Genomic DNA, 27362 nt, shown 5'->3' with positions numbered 1-27362 from the left:
GTATCTTTCTAGTGCATTCATAGAGGGCATATATAGTAACAATGCGTTTTTAGGAATCTCCTCGAAAGTCACTATTACCGGAGATATGCGCATCAATAGTTTCCCATACCTGACTCGTATTACGAGTTAGCTATGGGAAACTATTATTACATTATTAGTAAAAATATTGTTACGAGCCCCAGAACAATATTTTCACTGAGAAATTACTATGAATTACTATTATTAGTACTTCACAATCAACTTATCACTCTCACTCTCGACTACTCTTCACACTTGCACTTGCTACAACTAGGACTTTTTACTCGTTCATTCTTCAGTCTTAATATTTCTGCTTCTGAACGTAAACTAGCTTCCTATTCGGCGATTAGCCGGCCAGTGTGGCCTAGCGGTTCTAGGCGCTTCAGTCTGGAACCGCGCGACCGCTACGGTCGCAGGTTCGAATCCTGCCTCGAGCATTGATGTGTGTGATGTTCTTAGGTTAGTTAGGTTTAAGTGGTTCTAAGTTCTAGGGGACTGATGGCCTCAGATGTTAAGTCCCATAGTGCTCAGAACCATTTGAACCTATTCGGCGATTAATCCGTGTTTAAAACGCTACGTATCGAAGGTTCTCTGTACAAGAAAACAGTAGAATATTCACGGCTTTTCTCGAACAAATGCAAGACGAAATAACGAATCGAGATCACTAGAACGGCCGCGACTTTTCTCGTAGGTATGTGTTAGCTATCTATGTGCCAGGCAGAAACGTATAAAATACGATGAAGCGGACCGCGTGTTACATAGGAAAGTACAACTACTCGATAACTCGATTTAGTCGAGTCGACTGACGAAAAAAACGAACGAATAGCATGCGGGCTGACTGGCGTGGGCGGCGCGGGTGACAATGCGGGCGGCTCCGCAAGGGGATGGTGGGGGGAGGGGGTTCCCGCGCGTCCCCCAGTGTGTTTCCGCCACTGCGTCCAACGTTCTTGTACTGCGTCACATTTACTAGTCTCGTGGTAAAAGCCGCTGTGGGATTTCCTAGTTCTATACCTTTCTGTGCGGAATTTACAAACACGCTATTTTACATCCATTTTAGCGTTTCAGTGTATTTTGTAATCAATATTTCCAGGAAGGAAGGAAGAATTACAATTATCGTCCCATCGGCAGAGGTCATTTAGAGAAGGAGCACAAGCTCGCATACAGAAGGGTGGGGAAGAAAATCGGACGTGTCCGTTACAAAGGAACAACCGTGGTATTTGCCTGGAGCGATTTAGGGAAACCACGGAAAACCTAGATCTGGATGGATTTGAACCGTCGTTCTCCTGAATGCGAGTCCGGTGTGCTAACCACTGCGCCACTTGCCTCGGTCAATATTTCCAATTAATTACGCTAGTGTGTATTAATACAATCTGAAAGAAATCAAGAAAGCTGCAGGCTTTCCTTAACACTAAGAAACCGATTCATACCCCCATTTACACTAAAGCTTTTTTTCCTACGAGTCAACGCTACAGAAGACTTGTGCACTGGCTGAGTCACAGCTAACAAAACTCGCGCTAGTGCTCGTATAGTTACACAGCTGTTCAGAGAAAAGTAAACAAGGGATTACCGTCGTAAGGAATACACGCATGCAGATGTAGCAAATAAACAAAAGCACATATTTGAGGTCATGTGTGTACATTTACACAAGGGGCTTCAGCTAGCTGTTCCACTGATATTGACCCCATTAACAGAGTTCTTATTAGTCGCAACCCAGGGCTCTGCTGTGCATCTTCACCTAAACAAGGCGCAGTACAGCTGTATTCGGTGTCCATATTATTTAAGAGTAGTACGATGGGCGTTCAATAAGTAAAGCAACACTCTTTTTTTTCTGAAAGCAGGTTGGTTTTATTCAGGACAATATTCTACGCCCTGCGTTATTCTCACTCGTGGCAAGCCATCCTGAGCTTACATTTCTGCAAGATAATGCCCGTCCGCACACGGTGAGAGTTTCTACTGTTTGCCGAACCCTGCCCTGGCCAGAAAGGTCGTTGAATCTCCGTCCAATTGAGAACGTTTGGAGGATTGTGGGTAGGGCCCTCCAACCAGCTCGGGATTTTGAAAACCTAACGCGCCAATCAGACAGAATTGGCACGATATCTTTCAGGAGGACCTCCAACTACTCTGTCAATCGACGCGAATACGAATAACTGCTTGCGTAAGGGCCACAGGTGGATCAACGCGTTACTGACTTGCTCAATTTGTGAAACTTCTTTGAACAATCATTTAATTTTTCTGAAATTGTAATCATTTGTCTGTCTGTACATGCACATCACATCTACCGATTTCCATCACATTCGGATAATTCCTTCGCTGTGCGTCCTTTCTTGTCTCAGAGTGCATATGGCCGTAAAGCAAAAGTAAAGTAGCCGACGATATTAATTCATCTTTACATTATGTTACAATGAAATGAACACCCTTACCTGCTTACCGGCGTTGACATACGTCAACGGGGACAGATGAAAATGTGTGCCCCGACCGGGACTCGAACCGGGATCTACTACTTACAAGGCCGACGCTCTATCCATCTTTTCTTTTTTTTTCATTTTCTTCGTATTCGTTCGTTGTATCTGCTCTGGGCGGACGTCGAAAGACACCCGTTTCAGTTCGTTGTTGTTCCATTAACTCAGTTTTTTTATTACAGAGGGCAGCTAGCCCTTCGACCGAAATCCATCTGAGCCACCGAGGACACAGAGGATAGCGCGACTGTAGGGATTTATCTCTGGCACGCCTCCCGCGAAGCCCACATTCTCATCGTATTGTCCCGCACTACATACGTAGTGCCCCCGTCCATTATACTCATTACTCGCGGCGCGTTGCCGATTCCCGTAAGAGTTTGGGCACTGTTTGTGCATTCGCACAGAAGAATAAGATGGTCAAGTGGCCGGTGAGATATATATATATATATATATATATATATATATATATATATATATATATATATATATACATATTAAGATGGTATCTGTTCTTTCGGACATGTCCGAAAAAACAGATACCATCTTAATATATAATTTCATTATGTCTCGATATACTTATCACCGCAAAGCGGCTGTTTGCGCTGCAACTGAACCCAAACTTTTGTGGTACTTACCCACGAAAAGTAACTTTTCCTTCATTGACGTACAGGGTGGCGCACGAAATGTGTTACCAATTGTTTCTTTCACAATTTACGACGCACATTAGATATCCCGCTGGGATCTATACAGCAGTACCAGCAGAGCTTGGAAAAACAAATGACGTGTAACTCACGGTACTGCCGCTAGGAGACTAGTAAGCAGCAATGGCTGACAATGGAAGACTGATGACACACCCAACGATCGGCAATTGTGTTACTTTTTCATGAAACGAAAAGCCTTGTGGTGACTCAGAGGCGTTTTCGACAACAGTTTAACACACGATGGGTCCCTTGCAAGAAGACCATCCACAGGTTGTACGATAAATTTGTAAGGGAAGGGACAGTATTGGAAGCGAAGCGACCTCGGCCTAAACCTGTTCGTTCGCCGGATAATATTGAAGCCGTACGAGTTGCCAGACGCTCCGTTCAACGCATTCTTAAAAGTGACCTCCATATGTACCAATACAAGATGACCTGTGCACAGAAGCTCACTGAAGAACACAAGCAGCAGAGACTACTGTTTGCTCAGTGGGAGGAGGATAGGGAAGAAACTCTCAACAACGTTTGGTTTTCAGACGAGGCGCATTTTCATTTAGACGGTGTGGTTAATAAACAAAATGCACGCTTTTGGACCACTTAAAACCCACAAGTGCTTCATGAACGACAACATTATGCTCCGAGGATTACAGCGTGGGCAGCAATTTCCAGTCACCGACTTATTGGACCCTTTTTCTTTGAAGAAACTGTGAACAGCGAGTCTTATTTGAGCATGCTTCGCAATAGCTTCATTCCACAACTTCTTGCTACTGCCTTGCCCTTCAACACGCAGTGGTTAATGCAAGATAGAGCAAGGCCACATACTAAAAACTCTGTGTTGGAGTTTTTACACGAGCATTTAGACATGCGGATCATTTCTCTCAGGTTTCCAGGTCGCTTCAGTGACGGACAAAATTGGCCCCCCAATGGTCCAGACCTCAATCCATGTGACGTTTTTCTTTGGGGGTACCTAAAGGAAAAAAATTATCCCGAAACGTCCACGTGATTTAATGGAGCTCAGAAGATTCATTCTTCAAGCTTGCAGTGAAATTACGGAAGACATGTGCCGTAGGGTAATCACTAACTTCAGTGTTCGTTTGAAGGAAGTTAGGAAACGAAATGGTGGACATATTGAGCATGTGCTGAGTTAGAACGAATCTCCATGGACGGCTCTCCATTGTAGTATATGTTCCTTTCAGATTGTGCTGACAATAAAGTTTATATTCAAAAACAAAATGGTAACACATTTCGTGCGCCGCCCTGTTCAAAATAGTTCCAATGGCTCTGAGCACTATACGACTTAACTTCTGAGGTCATCAGTCGCATAGAACTTAGAACTAATTAAACCTAACTAACCTAAGGACATCACACACTTCCCTGCCCGAGGCAGGATTCGAACCTGCGACCGTAGCGGTCGCGGTCGCTCGGTTGCAGACTGTAGCGCCTAGAACCGCACGGCCAACCGGGCCGGCCGCGCCACCCTGTATTTCGTTTTGAATCAACGGGAATAACAGTTATTCACCACTGCTGCTACTAATAATTAAGACTGCACATAAGTGCAATGTTAAAGTTTCAGCCTTAGCCCAAACTATAAGCAAATTGCGCTGTCCGTAACTCACATCAAAATTTCGGCTTGATGTTGGCGACCTGCTACACCGTACTCACTCTATAGACATTTTAGCTCTATAGTCACTTCTGTGTGACTCCGTTACTTCTTTGACAGCCAGTTACTTTCCTGATCGAGGGCCGGCCGGTGTGGCCGAGCGGTTCTAGGCGCTTCTGTCTGGAACCGCGCGAACGCTACGGTCGCTGGTTCGAATCCTGCCTCGGGCATGGATGTGTGTGATGTCCTTAGGTTAGTTAGGTTTAAGTAGTTCTAAGTTCTAGGGGACTGATGACCTCAGATGCTCAGAGCCATTTGAACCATTTTGAACCTGATCGAGGCAGTGGCCGATATTGTCGAAAGCGCTCGGATTTTTAGAGAGAACTAATGCGACAGGTGTAGCGAGTACATTGAATGCAACTGCTTTTGGAGTTTAGTAGTAGTGTGCAGCTCACCATGAAGGCCTGTATCATGACGCCGCAGATGCTCTGCAGGCACATGACGAAGATGGCCTCGGGGCACTCCTCAGTGGTGCTGCGCGACCCGTAGCCGATGGTGTGCTGCGTCTCGATGCTGAACAGGAAGCAGGAGGCGAAGCTGTTGAGGTTGACGACGCACGGCCGCCACCCCGAGTCCTCCTCCTGGTGGTCGGGCTCGAGGTCGCCGTGCGTGAAGGCGATCAGCCACCAGATGACGGCGAACGCCAGCCAGCTGAGGATGAAGCCGAGCGCGAAGACGAGCAGCGTCCAGCGCCACTGCGTGTCCACCAGCGTCGTGAAGATGTCCTGCATGTAGCGCAGCCGGCGCTGCGCCACGTGCGTCTGCACCACATTGCACTCGCCGCTCTTCAGCACGACTCGCCGACGCACCTTCCGGTAGCGGCTCCTGCGGGCACAAGCCGGAGGGTCAGCGAGGAGCAAACAGCACACACTGCGGGACGAGCTGGACGAAAATTTATGTTAAGGCCAGAGTAAGCAATATCCGACATTTCTTGCGTACTTCCAGCAGTTTAATGAATGAGGTTGTGTCGAGCTGTGCTTACTCTGAAGACTAATATGCTAACCGGAGACCTAGAAACGACGGAGAGGCTGCGTCCCCGTCGCAGCCGCAGTGGTCCACAACCTCACGACGACTACCGCAGTCCACTTCACCCCTCCGCCGCCCCACACTGAACCCAGGGTTATTGTGCGGTTCGGCCCCCGGTGGACCCCCCAGGGAACGTCTCACACCAGACGAGTGTGACCTCCATGTTTGCGCGGTAGAGTAATGGTGGTGAACGCGTACGTTGTTGTTGTTGTTGTGGTCTTCAGTCCTGAGACTGGTTTGATGCAGCTCTCCATGCTACTCTATCCTGTGCAAACTTCTTCATCTCCCAGTACCTACTGCAACCTACATCCTTCTGAATCTGCTTAGTGTATGCATCTCTTGGTCTCCCCCTACGATTTTTACCCTCCACGCTGCCCTCCAATACTAGATTGGTGATCCCTTGATGCCTCAGAACATGTCCTACCAACCGATCCCTTCTTCTGGTCAAGTTGTGCCACAAACTCCTCTTCTCCCCAATCCTATTCAGTACCTCCTCATTAGTTATGTGATCTACCCATCTAATCTTCAGCATTCTTCTGTAGCACCACATTTCGAAAGCTTCTATTCTCTTCTTGTCCAAACTATTTATCGTCCATGTTTCACTTCCATACATGGCTACACTCCATACAAATACTTTCAGAAAAGACTTCCTGACACTTAAATCTATACTCGATGTTAACAAATTTCTCTTCTTCAGAAACGCTTTCCTTGCCATTGCCAGTCTACATTTTATATCCTCTCTACTTCGACAATCATCAGTTATTTTGCTCCCCAAATAGCAAAACTCCTTTACTACTCTAAGTGTCTCATTTCCTAATCTAATACCTTCAACATCACCCGACTTAATTCGACTACATTCCATTATCCTCGTTTTGCTTTTGTTGATGTTCATCTTATACCCTCCTGTCAAGACACTGTCCATTCCGTTCAACTGCTCTTCCAAGTCCTTTGCTGTCTCTGACAGTATTACAATGTCATCGGCGAACCTCAAAGTTTTTATTTCTTCTCCATGGATTTTAATACCTACTCCGAATTTTTCTTTTGTTTCCTTTACTGCTTGCTCAATATACAGATTGAATAACATCGGGGAGAGGCTACAACCCTGTCTTACTCCCTTCCCAACCACTGCTTCCCTTTCATGCCCCTCGACTCTTATAACTGCCATCTGGTTTCTGTATAAATTGTAAATAGCCTTTCGCTCCCTGTATTTTACCCCTACCACCTTTAGAATTTGAAAGAGAGTATTCCAGTCAACATTGTCAAAAGCTTTCTCTAACTCTACAAATGCTAGAAACGTAGGTTTGCCTTTCCTTAATCTTTCTTCACGCGTACGTGAAGAACTTGTTTGCGCAGCAATCGCCGACATAGTGTAACTGAGGCGGAATAAGGGCAACCAGCCCGCATTCGCCGAGGCAGATGGAAAACCGCCTAAAAACCAGCCACAGACTGGCCGGTTCACCGGACCTCGACACAGATCCGCCGGGCGGACTCGTGCCGGGGACTAGACACTCCTTCCCGCCCGGAACCTGTCTTAGTTAAAGATGCGCTGATTTTTGAATCATCAGAGGACTACTTGGAAATATTTCGAACTTGGATTCATCAGTGAATAAGACTCTTCCCAATACCCTGCTGTCTAATGCTGGTGTGTCGTAGCCCATTGAAGCCTTTTATTCTTGTTAACAGGGCGCAAAAATTGTTTCCTCGGTGCTACATAGCTATGGATGTTATTTTCTGCCAAGCGCCGTCTCACTGTTGACTCAGTAACTGGTGTATCCCTATTTGTGTTAAGCTCAGCAATCAATTCACGGACAGTTTTTGAATCTATTACGTTTACTGATCACACCAAATTCTTTTTCTCGAGTTCTGATGTTTTCCTGGGTGCTACCGAGTGAGTACGAACATCTTAGGAGGCTGCATCTCGCTGCCGTTGTACGGTCTTGACAACTGTGCTGATGGAAATCTTCAATTTATTTGATATTTGTCGGACACCGTTGCCTTCTTGGTACAAATTGATTACCTTTACCCGTGATTCATAAGGAATCTGGCACTTTCGGGCAATTTTCAATTATTTTCACCTTCACTCGCGGCGTGTCCTAATATAGACGGAACTACAACTGAACGGAACTGTAAACAACGTACGTCTACACAGCCGTGCCGTCTACTGGCGCCATCTAGCGTGTATAGTAGAATTGCTTCGACAGATAAAGTCAGATGGTTCGAATGGCTCTGAGCACTATGGGACTTAATATAGGAGGTCATCAGTTCACTAGAACTTAGAGCTACTTAAACTTAACTAAGCTACGGACGTCACACACATCCATGCCCGAGGCAGGATTCGAACCTCCGACCGTAGCGGTCGCGCGGTTCCAGACTGAAGCGCCTAGAACCGCTCGGCCATTCCGGCCGGCCACATAAAGTCAATTTATATAAAAGTGAGCAATACCACTATGAATGTGTGTGTACAATAATTATCTCTTCAACACTGTGTCATTATTAATCGTTATTTGAGCATGCTATTCTGTATTCTACCCAATAACTCACTCAAACATTGCTCCTTTGTAATCCCAAACTTATGGAGGGTAGTGTAACTTTCTGCGGAATTGAAATGAGGACGATAAGTGAATCAGACAACAAGCGAATAGAAGGTTTTGAAATGTGGTGATACAGAAGAAGATTGAAAATTAGATGGGTAGATCGAATAATTAATGAGGAGGTACTGCGTCGAACTGAGGAAAAAAGAAATTTGTGGAACAACTTGACTAAAAGAAGGGAAAGGTGAGTTGAATACCCTACAATCGTCTGAATGTTTGAGGGTTCAGTCTTTTCATTGGTTACACCATGGAGCGTTTTTAGTGAATCAAGTGTGTGTGTTCTTGAAGCGACATGGGTTGACTCGTTTTTCAGTTTCTCAGTTATGACTACACTGCTGTAATGTTCTTGTTCTTGTCTGCCAGACAGCGTAAAAGAACTTATTTCTTAGGTAGCCGGTAACGTGAATCATATTCCGAAGTTTGGGCAATAGCACGGATGTTCAGGTTATAGATAGACTGTTTTACTTACTATGATATCTTCTATTCCGATAATACAACGCCACGGTTATGGTTTAATTGCACGCCTATTTTACATAGATCTGATAGGACTTTGGCAATTGTTGGCCGTTACTTTTAGGACATATCCTGGTTACTTTCTTGAAAAAGTGTTTCCACTAGCGTTAAGAGGCTTAAATCAAGGTACTTTTCAACATCTGTATTGATCCTGAAAAAAACATGCCATACCATCAAACGAAAAAGAAAACTTCTCGCTATTAAAATTAACCACAAGTTACTTTCCCCTCTTCGTACTGTTACTTGTCCGGAAACAGACTATTACATGCCTTCGGTCGAGTAAAATCCAGCCTGTTCACTCAAGACAAAAATCACAATAAAGCTTCGTAACAACTTCCAGACTCTTCGTGCAAAAAAACAAGAAGGTGTTAGGAATAATGATAAGAAAACCGGTCGTTCACTATAAACGAATGAGATTTACTAATGTAAAATATATCAAGTTACCGTTTACCTGCCGCGCGGAGTGGCCGCCCGGTTCGAGGCGCCATGTCGCGGATTGCGAGGCCCATCCCGCCGGAGGTTCGAGTCCTCACTTGGGCATGGGTGTGTAAGTTATTCTTAGCATTAGCTAGTTTAAGTAGAGTGTAAGTCTAGGGACCGATGACCTCAGCAGTTTGGTCCCTTAGGAACTCTCTCTCTCTCTCTCTCTCTCACACACACACACACACACACACGCACACGCACACACACACCGTTTACCACCCTCTCCAAGGCCATGTAAGTCACTCTGTAACACAGTGGTTACTGCAGTTTTGTACAGACTGTCTTTAACACTGTGGTCAGATCACGAGGGTTTTCCACACGAGTGAAATTACTTTAGCTGAGTCAGACTCGAAAAATGAAGATTACGGCTGTTATTCCGTTACACGGAAGTGAAAATGTTCACACCAGTCAAACGCTATGGTATTCGACGACTGTAAATGTGTGACTCCCAAACAAGATTTCTCAGCTGAATCACTTCGGAATTATTTGAAGTTTTATTTGCAGCTCCTGCAGAAAGCAAAATGCGCCGCAAACATTATGCTTATACACATTTTTTTGAAATTGTGCTATCATTTAGCAAATGAATCAGTGATACCGTTTGTGTCTGGAATGTAACGCGGAACAAACTGTGAGAATACAGATGACGTCGGCTGAGTGTATGTACAGAAGAAGCAAACACTTCGTCATCTGAGTGATAAAAATTAACTATCGGTCGTTGACGCTCTGACTGTTGCGTTTACCGCTGATCATTCGAGTCCCCGTTTTCTTCTGTCTGTCGCTAAGTACAGAATAGGAAGTCGCAGCAGAAACATCGATTTTGTCTGGACAGTACGTTGTTGTGTGCAGTATGTTTCGGCTATTTTATCTTCAGGTTAGATTTTAAGGACTCATCTATATCATCATCATTAAGGCTAGGTCAACTGGCTACAGATTGTGAAAGGAATTGCACTCTGTTTTAACGAACCCGACATAGTCCCAAACTGACTTCAAGGCGCTACTAAAATCTAGTTAGCACCATGGACGAAAAAACGAGTACATTAGTGTGGACAGCAAGCACACACTACGAAGCAAAGAGCTTGAAGTGGTAGTACGTCAACAGCGTCAGTATCTGAGCAGTTGGCAGATATTTTTCTACCTTCATAGAGTGTAGACCTATCATGAAAATGTCCTCTCCTAGTGTTACAAGTAGAACGAGGAGGAAGCAGGCTAAAGTGTCCCAAGAGTAATGTCAAAGCGGCTGTTTTACGCTCATTTGGAGTTGATCCGGATATTATTATACGGACAAGGACAATGCTACCGTTGTTCTGGACAAGCAGGATTACGTTCAAAAGAGCAGTGTTCACTGTCTGATTCAGCCTATCGTAGGATCGGTGCTGACTCCACAAAAAGTGCTGAGAGAAGTACTTAACAGCCTTCCGAAGAAAAGTTTCTTATCGCAGGAGACTATCAAGAGTCACAATTCTTATTGAGCTGTTCCCCCTAGGTTATACGGCCTTCCGTGGGTCCACAAGGAAAACGTTCCTCTTCGTCCGATTGTGAGTAAAGTAGCGAAACACCTTGCTACTCTGTTGAGCCCTATAGTAGGTCGGTGTGGACACCACTTTAAGAAGTCGAAGGATTTCTTACGTCGATTAGAGGGAACGCGTTTGAATGACTTTGATATTATGATGTGGTCTCTCTCTCTTCATTCGGTTTCCTCTGTCTGAGTCGTTACGACTGATTGAAGTTCGGTTTGGGGCTGAATTGACGAACCTATTTCGATGTGTGTTGACTTCTGCTTACTTTTTATTCAGTCACCAGTGATACTACTTGCGATGGGAAGCTCGTGTCCCAGGCTATGTAACGGAACATGCCGGATGTTTCAACAACAAAGAAATTAACACTAAAAGCAGACAGCAAAAATAGTTGAGGAAAGTTGTTCTTAAATCGATCGACACATCGGCATTATGGAGATGATGGTGCAGTCTCTGTTTGTAAAGGTCAATATAACATTTTCGATGTCACCGCTACGACGCAGGTTTACTGAACGTTCTTTCGAAAAATCACTAGATTTTACAGTAACTAGGAAAAGAGCCTTTTTACGTGATTTCTCTGAATAATAAAAGTTAAATGCTGGAATAATTTCTTTGAAAAGGAGACGACGAATTTCCTTTCCCCATACTTTCAGCAATCCAAGCTTGTGCTCCGTCAATAATGCGATCGTCGTCGACTTTAAGTCCTATGCATTACAAATCCTGATGAAAGCCTCGTGCAGTACTGGTTGAAACGTTAATTTTTTTAATATGATGTGGTTTACAACTCTGAATAATTTGATGGAAAATGACCACAGCCATGAAAGGTACGAGCACGAAATAAAGTCTTGACATCCTGAAACTGGAAAGACAAGGAAGGAAAATGGGTTAATGAAACATTTCAGAACTACTTGCTTTTTGTGGATGACGTTTTACTGTACTGCAGATACACTTCCAGAATGAATAGAATAGCTTCATCCAGTAATTTCGAAAGCAGGCATGAATTAGAATAAGACTAAAACTCAGTACGACGAACTTATCGAAAAGAAGAGCGTAAAAAATTAACATTAAAATCGTAGATACAGTTCAGTGTTTTTTTTTTTTATGAGAAGTGAGGACAAGAGGAGACGGACAGCAGAAGAAATAAACAGACGCGTAAAATGGCTCTCAGCACTATGGGACTTAACATCTGTGGTCATCAGTCCCCTAGAACTTAGAACTACTTAAACCTAACTAACGTAAGGACATCACACACATCCATGCCCGACGCAGGATTCGAACCTGCGACCGTAGCAGTCGCGCGGTTCCGGACTGAGCGCCTAGAACCGCTAGACCACCGCGGCCGGCAGACGCGTAAAATGGCAAGGTTTACAGTCTGTGTCCATTAGCAGTTTTGACCGTAGGTAGTTACCGACTGGATTTAAATGTGCAAAATCATACTCAGCGAGCAATGGAAAATGTTTTTGGTTAATTTCTAGGCGAGATACGAAAACAAGCAAATGGATCAGGGAACAGACTGCTGTGGCAGAAGTACCTAATTTATGGAGGTGAATGAGATATGTAGCCACGTCAGTGGTTCGTGATTGCATCAAGAATACCCTTTGCTCGATTCCAGGGGATAAGAAAAGACAGACAACTTCATGGATATTGGATGCGTATACAGGATGTCCCAGAAATGTTGCGACTTATTTCGAGGGTGTCTTGACGAAGAAATCGAGGATAGGAACCCGTTTCTGGAAACTTCATACAACGACGCTACAGATCGTCGCATTTTTAGGCGCCGGTGCTTGTCACTAGGGCACCCATTCGGCAGTAAACGTGACGTACGCTGACGGGCCGTAGGCGGAACGTCTCGCAGTGTTATTTGCTATTCAGTGATAGCGACTGATTTCCACGATCTGCTGCGCAGACAGGGCGTGTCTCCTATGAATGGGATGCTCTGTTGCCTCGGTGAATGACGGTTTCGGACACGGGTTGCCATCTGCATACCGAAAAAAATGGGAGATGTCAGAGTGTCCCAGAAGAAGAATAAACTTCAGATGGAAACCCGTGTCCGCAACTTTCATCCACTACGGCAACAGAGAATCAAATTCATTGAAGACGAGGCCGGTCTATGCAGCAGCTAGCTCCATATTCTTCAGTGGCGGCTGTGGCAATCAGTCGCGATCACCGACTAACGGACAACGTTGCGAAACATTCCGTCTACCTTCCGTCAGCGTACAAAGCCAACACTGTTGCCGAAGGGATGGCCTAGAGACAGGCGCCGGCGCCTATAGCTTCATCGGGCTGTAGTGTTGTTGGTAGTCACATGGACATGTAGCCTGAAAGGCGTTCCGAGGCAGGTGCGCCCAGTTGAAGATGGAGATGAAAGATCTTTGTTAGCCCAGGTTTCAGTGATTGTAGGCCTACGTGAGAACACACCAGGCAAGTGGGAAAGTTCTGCCTGTACTAGGGTTTCAACGGCACGGTGGCAGCGAACAATCAGTGTTGGTTCAGCCTCAGTGTGTGGGCGGGGGTTATTGGCGACTACCTAGCGAGACGAATCACCCTTCGACTACGACTCAGGCGAGGCACGTCTACGCTTGCTCTACGTAACCCTGCCTACCCATGAGTCTTTGGCCGTACAAAGGATAATGGGCCTGCTACATCACCATGATGCAGTTCAGTTCCTGAAAGTAATGAGGTAAATCGACTACTTATACGCCGAGCACACAATGAGACTAAACTGGTGCTGGTGGTTCACTGCCATCATACCACTAAAACACACAGTACAGACAGAACATTCCCACTCGCCTAGTGTGTTCTCAGATATACTTTCAATCACTGAAACCTACATTGTCAAAGATTGCTAATTTAATTTCAACAGCTTCCATAAAAAAAACTACCCCAATAGCTGGAAGTGCATGCTACAATATCCGTGTTGTGTACCTTCCTCACAGCGCATATCCGGCCATTCTGCATGCACATATGGCCTTTTTTCCTATTCCTCCTAAAGTTGAGTCCCATTTAGCGAAACCTTCCAGTTTTTTGAACAAATGAGAATCATTGGAGGATATTAATGAATTTAATTTTTATGTAATAGCTGTTTTGTACCCCAGATAACTAAACAATGTGTGGCATTTGAGATGTTAGTTTCTCCTGGCGTATACAATATCCAAATAACAGCTGGATGACGTCGTCGACAACCGTCGAGCACGCCCTGCCATTTTCAAGGCAAAACTACAGCAAGTAAGCGCTGTGCAAGCGAATTTAGAACCCCGGTTTTCAGATAAACTCCACAAAAGATAACACCCACACATACACACGTCAGAAGTAGTTGATAGTGAAACAATAATCAACAGGGGATTAGCATAAACACTGTCCCTCTGTTTTTTGACAAGTGACAGAGCAGTATTCCATGCAGAATTTAAACAAAAACCACCATCTCTATTTATAAGGTTACTTGCTAATTTAATTTCAACAGCTTCCTTAAAAAAACTATCCCAATAGCTGGACGTGCAAGCCACAATATCCGTGTTGTTGTATTCCATACGATGAGCGGTGCCAAGACAATGTTCTGCAATGTCGGATTTGCTCGGCTGCTGTAAGCAACTGTGCCGCTTACGCTTGGTACACTGGTCCTCCACGGTCCTGATAGTCTGACCAACGTATGAAAAGAAACGGTAGACATCTGTCTTAAGCAAACTAAGTCAAAATGTACGGATCCTAAAAAAGACCCTGATCTTAGATGGTAGTCGAAAAACACACTTCACATTTCCACAAAATACGACCAATCCTGTACGAAATGGAGCCATCTCGGTATTACCATCTCTCACCCGCTGCACAGTTGGTCGATAGCACAACGTTCGTCTAATTTGTCTTTCACTATAACCATAATGACGAAAGGTGACTTCTACATGGGATAACACAGCTGACAAACTCTCAGGGTCCGAGATGTCATAGGGCCTGTGAACCCTTCACATTCAGTCGGATGGTGAAAGCTGTCAGCCTGCATATACAAATCAGTGTGAGTAGGCTCCCTATAAGTGACATGCCACAAAGAACCTTCCTCCTGATGAGCTCACTGCCACGAGGAAAAAAAAAAAAAAAAAAAAAAGTGCTGACTATATATCTGAAAAATTGCAGGTTTCAAAGCCATCGACTCCAGGACACTTTCTTCGAAATCTTCCATACACAAATTGGCAGTGATAGATGACAACGGGCTTCCCATCGCAACTAGTAGCACTGGTGACTGAATAAAAAGTAATTAGAAGTCAACACACGTCGGAATAGGTTCCTCAATTCGGCTCCAAACCGAACTACAATTAGCCGTAACGAATCAGACAGAGGAACCCGAATGAAGAGAGAGACCACATCATAACAGACTAGAATATCAAAGTCATTGCCGCGCGGGATTAGCCGAGCGGTCTAGGGCGCTACAGTCGTGGACTGTGCGGCTGGTCCCGGCGGAGGTTCGAGTCCTTCCTCGGGCATGGGTGTGTGTGTTTGTCCTTAGGATAATTTAGGTTAAGTAGTGTGTAAGCTTAGGGACTGATGACCTTAGCAGTTAAGTCCCATAAGATTTCACTCACATTTGAACATTTAATTTTTTTTATCAAAGTCATTCAAACGCGCTCCCTCTAATCGACGTAAGAAGTCCGTCGTTTTCTTGATGTGGTGTCCACACCGACCTACTATAGGGCTCAACAGAGTAGCAAGGTGTTTCGCTACTTTACTCACAATCGGACGAAGAGGAACGTTTTCCTTGTGGACCTACGGAAGGCCGTGTAACCTAGGGGGAACAGCTCAATAAGAATTGTGACTCTTGACAGTCTCCTGCGCAAGAAACTTTTCTTCGGAATGCTGTTAAGTGCTTCTCTCAGCACTTTTTGTGGAGTCAGCACCGATCCTACGATAGGCTGAATCAGACAGTGAACACTGCTCTTTTGAACGTAATCCTGCTTGTCCAGAACAACGATAGCATTGTCCTTGTCCGTATAATAATATCCGGATCAACTCCAAATGAGCGTAAAACAGCCCTCTCAGCCGCTTTGATGTTACTCTTGGGACGACGTGCCCCAGCCAACACACGATGTGCCTCCCACCTAGCGTCCTCTGCAACATCTGAAGGTAGTTTCAAAACGGCCTGTTCAATAGAACTAATAGAATCAACCACTTGCAAACGCTTTGGAGTCGGTGCAAAATGTAAACCTTTTCTAGCACGGATAAAGCTGCACCGTTAAAAGCTTTTCCTGTGAGGTTTATCACAGAACATTGATATGTAGTATTAGACTCCAAGCAATGGAAGTGTTCAAACTTTGCCAAATTCCGGCAGAATAAAATTCCCACTCGGAGTACGACCATGAAGCAACATCCAGCCAGTCCCACGAGAAAGACAAAATTTTTGAAGCAATCGTTAAAGGAAGCCGAAACGATTCCTTGGAAAGAAAAACCAATAGTCGACGAATGTAATGGATCCTTTCACGAATAAGAGCTAGTTCAGAGCGTTGTTTGATGCTATTGGCGACAGAAGAATTAATATGATGCACAATTTTGGCAAACGTTGCAACATCATTTTGATCACAACACCTCAGTGAAAATGAGAACGCACATTGCAGTATCATTGCATTGCTGCGAAGTGTATCCAACCTCTGCAAGCAACGATACATTTTCTCCCCGTAGAAGTAAACAACGTGAGACCTTCGTTTGTCCCGGCGTATACAACGCTCAAATAACTTAAGGGAATGCAGCCAGGTGACGTCGTCGACAACCAAGGATATTTTGACAAGAGCACATCCTGCCATTTTCAAGTTTTGCCATGAAAGTGGCAGGGCGTGCTCTTGTCGAAACATCCGCGGTTGTCGACGACGTCACCTGGCTGCATGCCCTTACGTTATCTGAACATGTGTGACATGACCCAACATTTCAACGAATGTTGAGTGTAGGCAAAATTAACCACCACCTCGAAAAAAATAAAATTACGTGATTAATTTTTTGCTTGTTTGCAGTTACGTGTCTGCAGCCCTGGTATACACCGACATTACCTTTTGAAATTACATTGTTGCAGAAGTTCTAGGGGCCGCGCGGGATTAGCCGAGCGGTCTCAGGCGCTGCAGTCATGGACTGTGCGGCTGGTTCCGGCGGAGGTTCGAGTCCTCCCTCGGGCATGGGTGTGTGTGTTTGTCCTTCGGATAATTTAGGTTAAGTAGTGTGTAAGCTTAGGGACTGATGACCTTAGCAGTTAAGTCCCATAAGATTACAAACACATTTGAACATATTTTTGAAGTTCTAGGTTTCAAAGCAAAATGACGCAGGCTAGTGATAAAGTGAAGTGGAATAACTAATTTTCGGCAGCAGCAGAAATGCACAGCTTTGACGGTCAATGCAGACAGCTAAAGAAGTCACCTGACACGGCAGCAACATTTCCGCTGCTGCCGAAACCTAATTAATGCACTATACTCGACTATCGCTGGGATGCGCCATTTTGTTTTGGTCATATGGTACTGTAGGGGGGGGGGGGGGGTGGCTGGGGGGCGAGACGAGGATGTTTAATGTACACGCGAACTACAAACATGTATCTGCAAACAAGCAAAAAACAAAATTTCCGGCAGATTAAAACAGTGTGCCAGACTGTGACTCAACTCTGGACCTTTGTCTTTCGCGGGCAAGTGTTCTACCGACTGAACCACACGAGCACAACTCAGGACCCAAACTCAGAGCTGTACTTCCGCCGGTACCTCGTCTCCAACCCTCCAAACTTGTCGTTCTCCTGCGAAACTTGCAGGAGTAGCAAGGTCCGGCACACAGTTTAAACCTGACAGAGAGTTTCATATCAGTGGACACGCCGCTGCAGAGCGAAAAATTCGACATGGAGACAAAAAAACTGCAGAAACGGTTATCAGGTGAAACGTTACATATCGTAGCGAAATTCCCACAATATTTTATCGGCACAGCTGCCCGACGTCTTCCTGTGCGACGAACGCACTGCTGAGTAGTGTCTGCGCCTTGTTATTTGTATCAGTCTAACTTTAAACCACGAAGGCGCCAAATCCAATGGAATAACGAAGCATTGCTGATTGGTAGAAAAGAAGACCGCCACGCCACGTGTCTGGCGACAAACCGAGTACTCGGACGCAGCCGCAGATCCTGTCGCTGCTCCCGTGCACTGCTGCCAGGGCCGCCCTAGACAAAGCCGCGACTCTTCTAATAATATAGCACTGAAAAAGTTTTTCTCTGGGTTTTTCAGTACAAATATGCCTGTATATTGTACCGGGTGATCAAAAAGTCAGTATAAATTTGAAAACTTAATAAACCACGGAATAATGTAATTGAGAGGTAAAAATTGACACACATGCTTGGAATGACATGGGGTTTTATTAGAACCACCTCATATTGCTAGACGCGTCAAAAATATCTTGCACTCGTCGTTTGGTGATGATCGTGTGCTCAGCCGCCACTTTAGTCATGCTCGGCCTCCCAGGTCCCCAGACCTCAGTCCGTGCGATTATTGGCTTTGGGGTTACCTGAAGTCGGAAGTGTAACGTGATCGACCGACGTCTCTAGGGATGCTGAAAGACAACATCCGACGCCAATGCCTCACCATAACTCCGGACATGCTTTACAGTGCTGTTCACAACATTATTCGTCGACTACAACTATTGTTGAGGAATGATGGTGGACATATTGAGCATTTCCTGTAAAGAACATCATCTTTGCTTTGTCTTACTTTGTTATGTTAATTATTGCTACTCTGACCAGATGAAGCGCCATCTGTCGGACATTTTTTGAACTTTTGTATTTTTTTTGTTCTAATAAAACCCCATGTCATTCCAAGCATGTGTGTCAATTTGTACCTCTCTATCTGCATTATTCCGTGATTTATTCAGTTTTAAAATTTTTACTGGTTTGTTGATCACCCGGTATTTAATATTTATTGTGAGGAAAAATAAAAATAAAATCTAGTGAAGAATATAGTTTTTTTCTGGATTTTTTAATGCAAATGTGCCTATCTATCGAGTTAATATCAGTTTGAGAGTGACAATTGAAACAAAAAATTAGTAAGGAATATCAGCTTTTTTCTTGATTTCTGAGTGAAAATATCCCTATCTATTGTATTTCATATTATTTTCTGACTCAAATATAAAAGAATAATAAGGAATGTAAGATGTTTCTTCTGGACCTCGCCAAAAATTTTTCAAAAGAATCCAGCCCCACCTCAAATAATTTGCCGACTCCTGTTATAGGTGTAAGAGGTCCGGTACTTGGCGCGTGATTGTAGGGAGCCAAGAGACACGAGTCGGCAAAGTTGATGCCAGAAGTATGCAGCTCAGGCAGACACTGTTCAGGGCCTATCGAAGGGAGCCATGAAGGTTAAAGCAGTTCATCCTTTGTTTCTACCATCTGAATGTGTTCGTCTTCATGATGGCCGACAGCCTAGCCGCAGTTGTCACGCCGGTTTCCGTCAGATGACCGACGTTAAGCACTGTCGGGCTGGGCTAGAACTCGGATGGGTGACCATCCGGTATGCCGAGCACTGTTGGCAAGCGGGTTGCACTCAGCCCTGTTAGGCAAACTGAGGACCTCCTCGATTAAGAAGAAGCGGCTCCGGTCTCGTAAACTGACGTACGGAGGGAAGAGCGATGTGCTGACCACATGCCCCTCCATATCCGCATCAGTGACGCCTGTGGGCTGAGGGTGACACGGCGGCAGGTCGGTAGCGTTGAGCCTTCATGGCATGTTCGGGCGGAGTTTTTGTCTTAATGATGAACCAGTTTGGACGTTAAGTGATTGTGGGAGTACTGTGTCAGTGTTAGATTTTAAATGTCAGGTATGTATATAAATTTCCCCAGTTAAGTAACGGAACTGTGGTTTACTGATATGTAAATAGAACGAAATAATCAGCAACCAGTTGCGTGTAAGAAATGTAATTTCGTGGCCGGTTTAAGTCACTTAATGCCCTTCTTCAGGAGGCTATACAGAGAAACATATAACATATATGTAGATGTTAGATAAGAATATTAAAATTAAAGACGCGTCCGCGCTGGCGCGTGGCCAGCCAAGCCGATGTCGTAGGAATATTTAAGTGTCTACTGAAGGGTTATCAACGGACTGATCAGTGGTTCCCTTTGTGGTCGCTGTGCCTTTAATATTGCAGGCCATGAATGCCTTCATGTGTTAAGCTGGAAACTTGCATCTTTGTTCACGAGATTTGTCGGGTTGCGAAGTTCAACTGTTTCTTTCATTATTCTGTCCCAATACGAAAAAGTCGACGACAGAATTTTAGGAAGGCTGAAGTAGCCCAGCAAAGTATTCGCTCCAGCTGAAGTGTCTGTCGGTTACGCCAAAGAAGTATTGTGTGGATTGCACAACGAAATTCGCCCGAGAACGATTTGTTCAAATACTCCGTCAGGAAAGTCTTGTTGTTGTGGTCTTCAGTCCTGAGACTGGTTTGATGCAGCTCTCCATGCTACTCTATCCTGTGCAAGCTTCTTCATCTCCCAGTACCTACTGCAACCTACATCCTTCTGAATCTGCTTAGTGTATTCATCTCTTGGTCTCCCTCTACGATTTTTACCCTCCACGCTGCCCTCCAATGCTAAATTTGTGATCCCTTGATGCCTCAAAACATGTCCTACCAACCGATCCCTTCTTCTAGTCAGGTTGTGCCACAAAGTTCTCTTCTCCCCAATCCTATTCAATACCTCCTCATTAGTTACGTGATCTACCCACATTATCTTCAGCATTCTTCTGTAGCACCACATTTCGAAAGCTTCTATTCTCTTCTTGTCCAAACTGGTTATTGACCATGTTTCACTTCCATACATGGCTACACTCCATACAAATACTTTCAGAAACGACTTCCTGACACTTAAATCTATACTCGATGTTAACAAATTTCTCTTCTTCAGAAACGATTTCCTTGCCATTGCCAGCCTACATTTTATATCCTCTCTACTTCGACCATCATCAGTTATTTTGCTCCCCAAATACCAAAACTCCTTTACTACTTTAAGTGTCTCATTTCCTAATCTAATCCCCTCAGCATCACCCGATTTAATTTGACTACATTCCATTATCCTCGTTTTGCTTTTGTTGATGATCATCTTATATCCTCCTTTCAAGACACTGTCCATTCCGTTCAACTGCTCTTCCAAGTCCTTTGCTGTCTCTGACAGAATTACAATGTCATCAGCGAACCTCAAAGTTTTTACTTCTTCTCCATGAATTTTAATACCTACTCCGAATTTTTCTTTTGTTTCCTTTACTGCTTGCTCAATATACAGATTGAATAACATTGGGGAGAGACTACAACCCTGTCTCACTCCTTTCCCAACCACTGCTTCCCTTTCATGCCCCTCGACTCTTATAACTGCCATCTGGTTTCTGTACAAATTGTAAATAGCCTTTCGCTCCCTGTATTTTACCCCTGCCACCTTCAGAACTTGAAAGAGAGTATTCCAGTTAACGTTGTCAAAAGCTTTCTCTAAGTCTACAAATGCTAGAAACGAAGGTTTGTCTTTTCTTAATCTTTCTTCTAAGATAAGTCGTAAGGTTAGTATTGCCTCACGTGTTCCAACATTTCTACGGAATCCAAACTGATCTTCCCCGAGGTCCGCTTCTACCAGTTTTTCCATTCGTCTGTAAAGAATTCGCGTTAGTATTTTGCAGCTGTGACTTATTAAACTGATAGTTCGGTAATTTTCACATCTGTCAACACCTGCTTTCTTTGGGATTGGAATTATTATATTCTTCTTGAAGTCTGTGGGTATTTCGCCTGTCTCATACATCTTGCTCACCAGATGGTAGAGTTTTGTCATGACTGGCTCTCCCAAGGCCATCAGTAGTTCTAATGGAATGTTGTCTACTCCCGGGGCCTTGTTTCGACTCAGGTCTTTCAGTGCTCTGTCAAACTCTTCACGCAGTATCTTATCTCCCATTTCATCTTCATCTACATCCTCTTCCATTTCCATAATATTGTCCTCAAGTACATCGCCCTTGTATAAACCCTCTATATACTCCATCCACCTTTCTGCCTTCCCTTCTTTGCTTCGAACTGGGTTGCCATCTGAGCTCTTGATATTCATACAAGTGGTTCTCTTCTCTCCAAAGGTCTCTTTAATTTTCCTGTAGGCAGTATCTATCTTACCCCTAGTGAGACAAGCCTCTACATCCTTACATTTGTCCTCTAGCCATCCCTGCTTAGCCATTTTGCACTTCCTGTCGATCTCATTTTTGAGACGTTTGTATTCCTTTTTGCCTGCTTCATTTACTGCATTTTTATATTTTCTCCTTTCATCAATTAAATTCAATATTTCTTCTGTTACCCAAGGATTTCTATTAGCCCTCGTCTTTTTACCTACTTGATCCTCTGCTGCCTTCACTACTTCATCCCTCAGAGCTACCCATTCTTCTTCTACTGTATTTCTTTCCCCCATTCCTGTCAATTGTTCCCTTATACTCTCCCTGAAACTCTCTACAACCTCTGGTTCTTTCAGTTTATCCAGGTCCCATCTCCTTAAATTCCCACATTTTTGCAGTTTCTTCAGTTTCAATCTGCAGTTCATAACCAATATATTGTGGTCAGAATCCACATCTGCCCCTGGAAATGTCTTACAATTTAAAACCTGGTTCCTAAATCTCTGTCTTACCATTATATAATCTATCTGATACCTTTTAGTATCTCCAGGATTCTTCCAGGTATACAACCTTCTTTTATGATTCTTGAACCAAGTGTTAGCTATCATTAAGTTATGCTCTGTGCAAAATTCTACAAGGCGGCTTCCTCTTTCATTTCTTCCCCCCAATCCATATTCACCTACTATGTTTCCTTCTCTCCCTTTTCCTACTGACGAATTCCAGTCACCCATGACTATTAAATTTTCGTCTCCCTTCACTACCTGAATAATTTCTTTTATCTCGTCATACATTTCATCAATTTCTTCATTATCTGCAGAGCTAGTTGGCATATAAACTTGTACTACTGTAGTAGGCATGGGCTTTGTGTCTATCTTGGCCACAATAATGCATTCACTATGCTGTTTGTAGTAGCTAACCCGCACTCCTATTTTTTATTCATTATTGAACCTACTCCTGCATTACCCCTATTTGATTTTGTATTTATAACCCTGTAATCACCTGACCAAAAGTCTTGTTCCTCCTGCCACCGAACTTCACTAATTCCCACTATATCTAACTTTAACCTATCTATTTCCCTTTTTAAATTTTCTAACCTACCTGCCCGATTAAGGGATCTGACATTCCACGCTCCGATCCGTAGAACGCCAGTTTTCTTTCTCCTGATAACGACGTCCTCTTGAGTAGTCCCCTCCCGGAGATCCGAATGGGGGACTATTTTACCTCCGGAATATTTTACCCAAGAGGACGCCATCATCATTTAATCATACAGTAAAGCTGCATGTCCTCGGGAAAAATTACGGCTGTAGTTTCCCCTTGCTAGGAAAGTCTTAACTAACAAAAAAAGTTACGTAACAAGTTTGTGTGCGTGGCCATCATCCGCAACAAGCACAGAAATATTCGTTTTGTAAGTAGAAAAACAACTTTTTCTTGCTGCAGCATTTTTATGACGCGTTTCAATTTTTACTTTAAGGCATCATCAGTGGATTTAGAATGACAGTTTTGTTTTGATGGATATTTGTAGCCTATGAAACAGTTCACGTTTTACGCAAATAAGTGATTACTTACAGTTAATCGAGTTTTTGGCTGGCATCTGCTTTCTCTCTCACCTGGTCACATGCTGGATGTCGCGCTATAACTTCACTTACGGAACATAAGCACATTTTCACGTTATGAACTTCTTTCTTCACAATTTTCTTGTTCTTTGCGGTAGTTGCTGTGGAGCACTATGATTCTTCTGTCGCTAGCTATAGATATTTTACCGAAAACTGTGATTTAAAGTCGTAACTAATATGAGTTCACTTCTTATTTGGTTTGTTTATGTAGATGGTTCAACCTAACGACGTATATCCTAAAACTAACATCTGTTCATTACTGATCTCTTTTTATCCGGCAGATACCAGCCAAAGACTAGAAAAACTGTAAATAATCACTTTGTACGTAAGAAATAAAACGTGAACTGTTTTTTAATCTACAAATATCTCACATCGATCACTGAACTTAGCAGCCATGTTTAAAACTTTAAAACGTCCATATTAAAACAATACTGTATAATTTTAGACTCCACCGAAGATGTCTGGAACAAATAAAATATGTTGAAGCAAGAAAAAGGCGTTTTTTATTTACAAAACGAATAAATACGCAACCTTATTTTTTCGAAGTGCTAATTAAGATTTTATGACTACCCTACTACAAGTCGATAGGGAGCATGCTTACGGTGGAGCAGAACACAAATGCTGAGTATCTATCGCATCCCCCCACCCCCACCAACATTGACACAAGTATATACTTTGTTCATCATAAGAATAAACCTGATGTAAACAAACACAAACGCAATGATTGGTCAGCAGCAACACACATACACTGGCGTTGTTATGATGTTGGAAATAGTTCCCACTTAATATATTAGAAATGTTGTTACTATGTTAGGATAAATTAAACTTTAAGATATTCTAATGTATTAACAGCCATCTAAGTTTCTCTAAATCATACTGTAGCTATGTAGTTTTTATTTCAAAATCGTGGACAGTCGCAGTCTGTGTAGTGTTGTGCTCTGATTGTCGCACTGTTAATACGCAGTGTGAAAATGGCTGACACTGTTTCCTGCTCCGTTGTGAAAAACACAAGTGGAATACGGTTGAACAGTAACGAGAAACGGATTATTCTCAATGCTTTTCACAGGTTTACAGAAAAAAAAAATCGCCTTTGAAGTTTTCCGAGAATTATGTGTGTTAATGTTCAGACAGTTAAGTAAATGGGATACATAGCGGAATCGGTAGCGTTGTAGAAGCGTAATTTGACATCCGCGAATCGCTGGTTTAGATCTTTCTTTCGTCTTCTTTTTTCGTGCAATTTGGAATGCATACCTCTTTTACATATAAAACTCATAAAATATACCCCGATTGTCACGTATCTAATCATGAGTTTTATGACAAATGCACGTGTTCTTGTTTCTAATTGCATATTACACACGATATACCAGTTTTCATTGCAAATACATATCGTTAATCGTTTTTTAGAAGATTGTTATTAAAGGTTTTAAAAAAAGGTTTTAAAAAACCTTTAATAACAAAAAATATTAACAAAAAATAACAAAAAAATAACAGAAACCTTTAATAACAAAACGCTGGTGGGATGCAGAACGGTACGTCATAAAAGGAGAAGAAACACGTGGTGCTTGCGTGACTTCGTGGATTCTGTTGTTGATCGACTCGGTATCAACGTAGCAAATGACAGCTCCAGTACTGAAATGTATTTCTCGGCTTTGGATATGGTAGGTGTTCAAAGATTACCAGACGAATGACTGTTAGTAGTACCTACAGATGCTTCATTGTTAACAATATGATGATGTCCCTGCGTGACGCTTTTAAGTAACACATAGCTCAGGCGGAAAATTTACCCTGTGTTCACATTAGGAATTTTCATCAATTTTGTTTTCAATAACAGTGCTATGTTAGCTAAGAACGTGCACCATTGCTGCAATTTTGCCGGATATTATTTCATTCTCTTTAAAAATAAAATTACGTACGAAGCTTGTAACGTCTCCTGGCAAAACACATATTATATGTGGTAAAAAAGGAGAAAAGAATTATTGTAATGGCGTGGACAATGATTGTGTGAACTTTATGCAATAAAGAGAAACCATTATGTGTCATGTTTTATACTTGTATAGAATTATGTACTGATTTTTTTAAAAGATAATTTCTGTGTCGGCGAGTACTGAAACCGCCACAGACGATACTTATTAAATATCAAACAAAGATGAGAATATGTCACAACGAGTATAAATAGTAGTGACCGAGTATTAATTTCTCTGTCGTCTTCTTGGAGTTACGTGAGTAGGAAGAGCCTGTGACGCTATATTGAATGTCTATGTAGCATTCTTATGTCAAGATTGACAGACGTACACCATTAGGTACTGATTTGGTAAGGGTTTGTAATAATTTAATGTATCTAAATGTTTTGAATAGAGTTACTTAGTGAAAACTTGCATTATGATTTGTAATAAGCTTGGCTGGTTTTTTATCCCATCCTTTTAAGACATTTTCAGCTATTTAAATATTATTCGTGGTGCAGAGCTGCGCTACGAACGAACGAGCCGCTACCGCGGCGCATTCAAACTGCATTAAATGAAACCAAAGAAGCGGACAGGTAATAGTGAACTTAAATTATTTCTTTCAGCTTTCGGAATTACAGGGCAGAGCAGCAGATTTTATAATGTGTTTTACAGGTGGACGCGGGCTGCGGATGATATATTATTAACAGTGCAAAAAGATAATTTACCTTAATAACATAAAAGAAATCTTGCTGTGCGTAGTTCTCGTCTGGCAAACATTATAGTAAAAACATATTTTTCTCTGATAATAGTCTCATGTTCTCGTGTTAGTCGTGGTACTTATTGGTGTTTTACTGTTAACAAAAATCCACTGCAAAATTTTGATGTTGAACAAGCATTGCGTACTGTAACATCAGTATTGATAACGAAATAATTTTCAGTAACCTTTTCAATAACTGTAAAGTAAGGAAGATATGTTGAACTTTATAGCGAGTTACAGTAACGAAACAGTGTTCCTTTAATAGAAAGCCAGATCCAGAATAATAAGAACATAATATATTTTGTTTTGTTGAAAATTAATGATCCAAAGAAAGTCACAGCACAGCATCCCTAAAACGTATTTCAGGGCTCTTTTCGTAGGAACATATTATCTCACATATTAGTTATTACGCGAGCAATAACAAAGCAAAGCAGAAAGAGCCAGCGAAAAGCTATGTTATTTCTCTGCTCGTCCCTTTTTTTCCTCTTGACTGCAACTGCTCAGATCACCGCAGGTTAGCTGGAGCAGCTGGCTGGCTGTCCAAGTTAAAGCTGGTAAAGCTGTTGTCCCGTACTACAGTTCAGTCGACGTGCGCGTAACGCAGAGCATAAACTACATCATTATTGTACTTGACTATACTTGAGACAGCATGCCTTCGGCCCTGGCTGAAACGAAATCCGGTGAGATGATAGAACACGCGGAAGAATACATGTTGTTGTTGTTGTTGTTGTTGTTGTGATCTTCAGTCCTGAGACTGGTTTGATGCAGCTTTCCATGCTACTCTATCTTGCGCAAGGTTCTTCATCTCCCAGTACCTACTGCAACCTACATCCTTCTGAATCTGTTTAGTGTATTCATCTCTCGGTTTCCCTCTACGATTTTTACCCTCCACGCTGCCCTCCAATACTAAATTGGTGATCCCTTGATGCCTCAGAATATGCCCTACCAACCGATCCCTTCTTCTAGTGAAGTTGTACC

General features: G+C 43.1%; 1 protein-coding gene across 2 annotated transcripts in view; it reads right to left on the bottom strand.

Annotated features, from left to right (window-relative positions):
- The window catches only part of LOC126235693 (G protein-activated inward rectifier potassium channel 3-like), a 113163-nt gene that overhangs the window by 52575 nt on the left and 33226 nt on the right, over positions 1-27362 (bottom strand). For both annotated transcript variants that reach the window (XM_049944436.1, XM_049944437.1), the window contains exon 3: positions 5228-5657. In XM_049944436.1, the coding sequence (XP_049800393.1) occupies positions 5228-5657 (430 nt within the window). The remainder of the gene's footprint in view (positions 1-5227; positions 5658-27362) is intronic.

Source organism: Schistocerca nitens, chromosome 2, assembly GCF_023898315.1.
Source record: "Schistocerca nitens isolate TAMUIC-IGC-003100 chromosome 2, iqSchNite1.1, whole genome shotgun sequence".
Lineage (NCBI taxonomy): Eukaryota > Metazoa > Arthropoda > Insecta > Orthoptera > Acrididae > Schistocerca > Schistocerca nitens.
The sequence above is the reverse complement of the archived record's forward strand: the minus strand, read 5'-3'. Positions and strand labels throughout refer to the sequence as shown.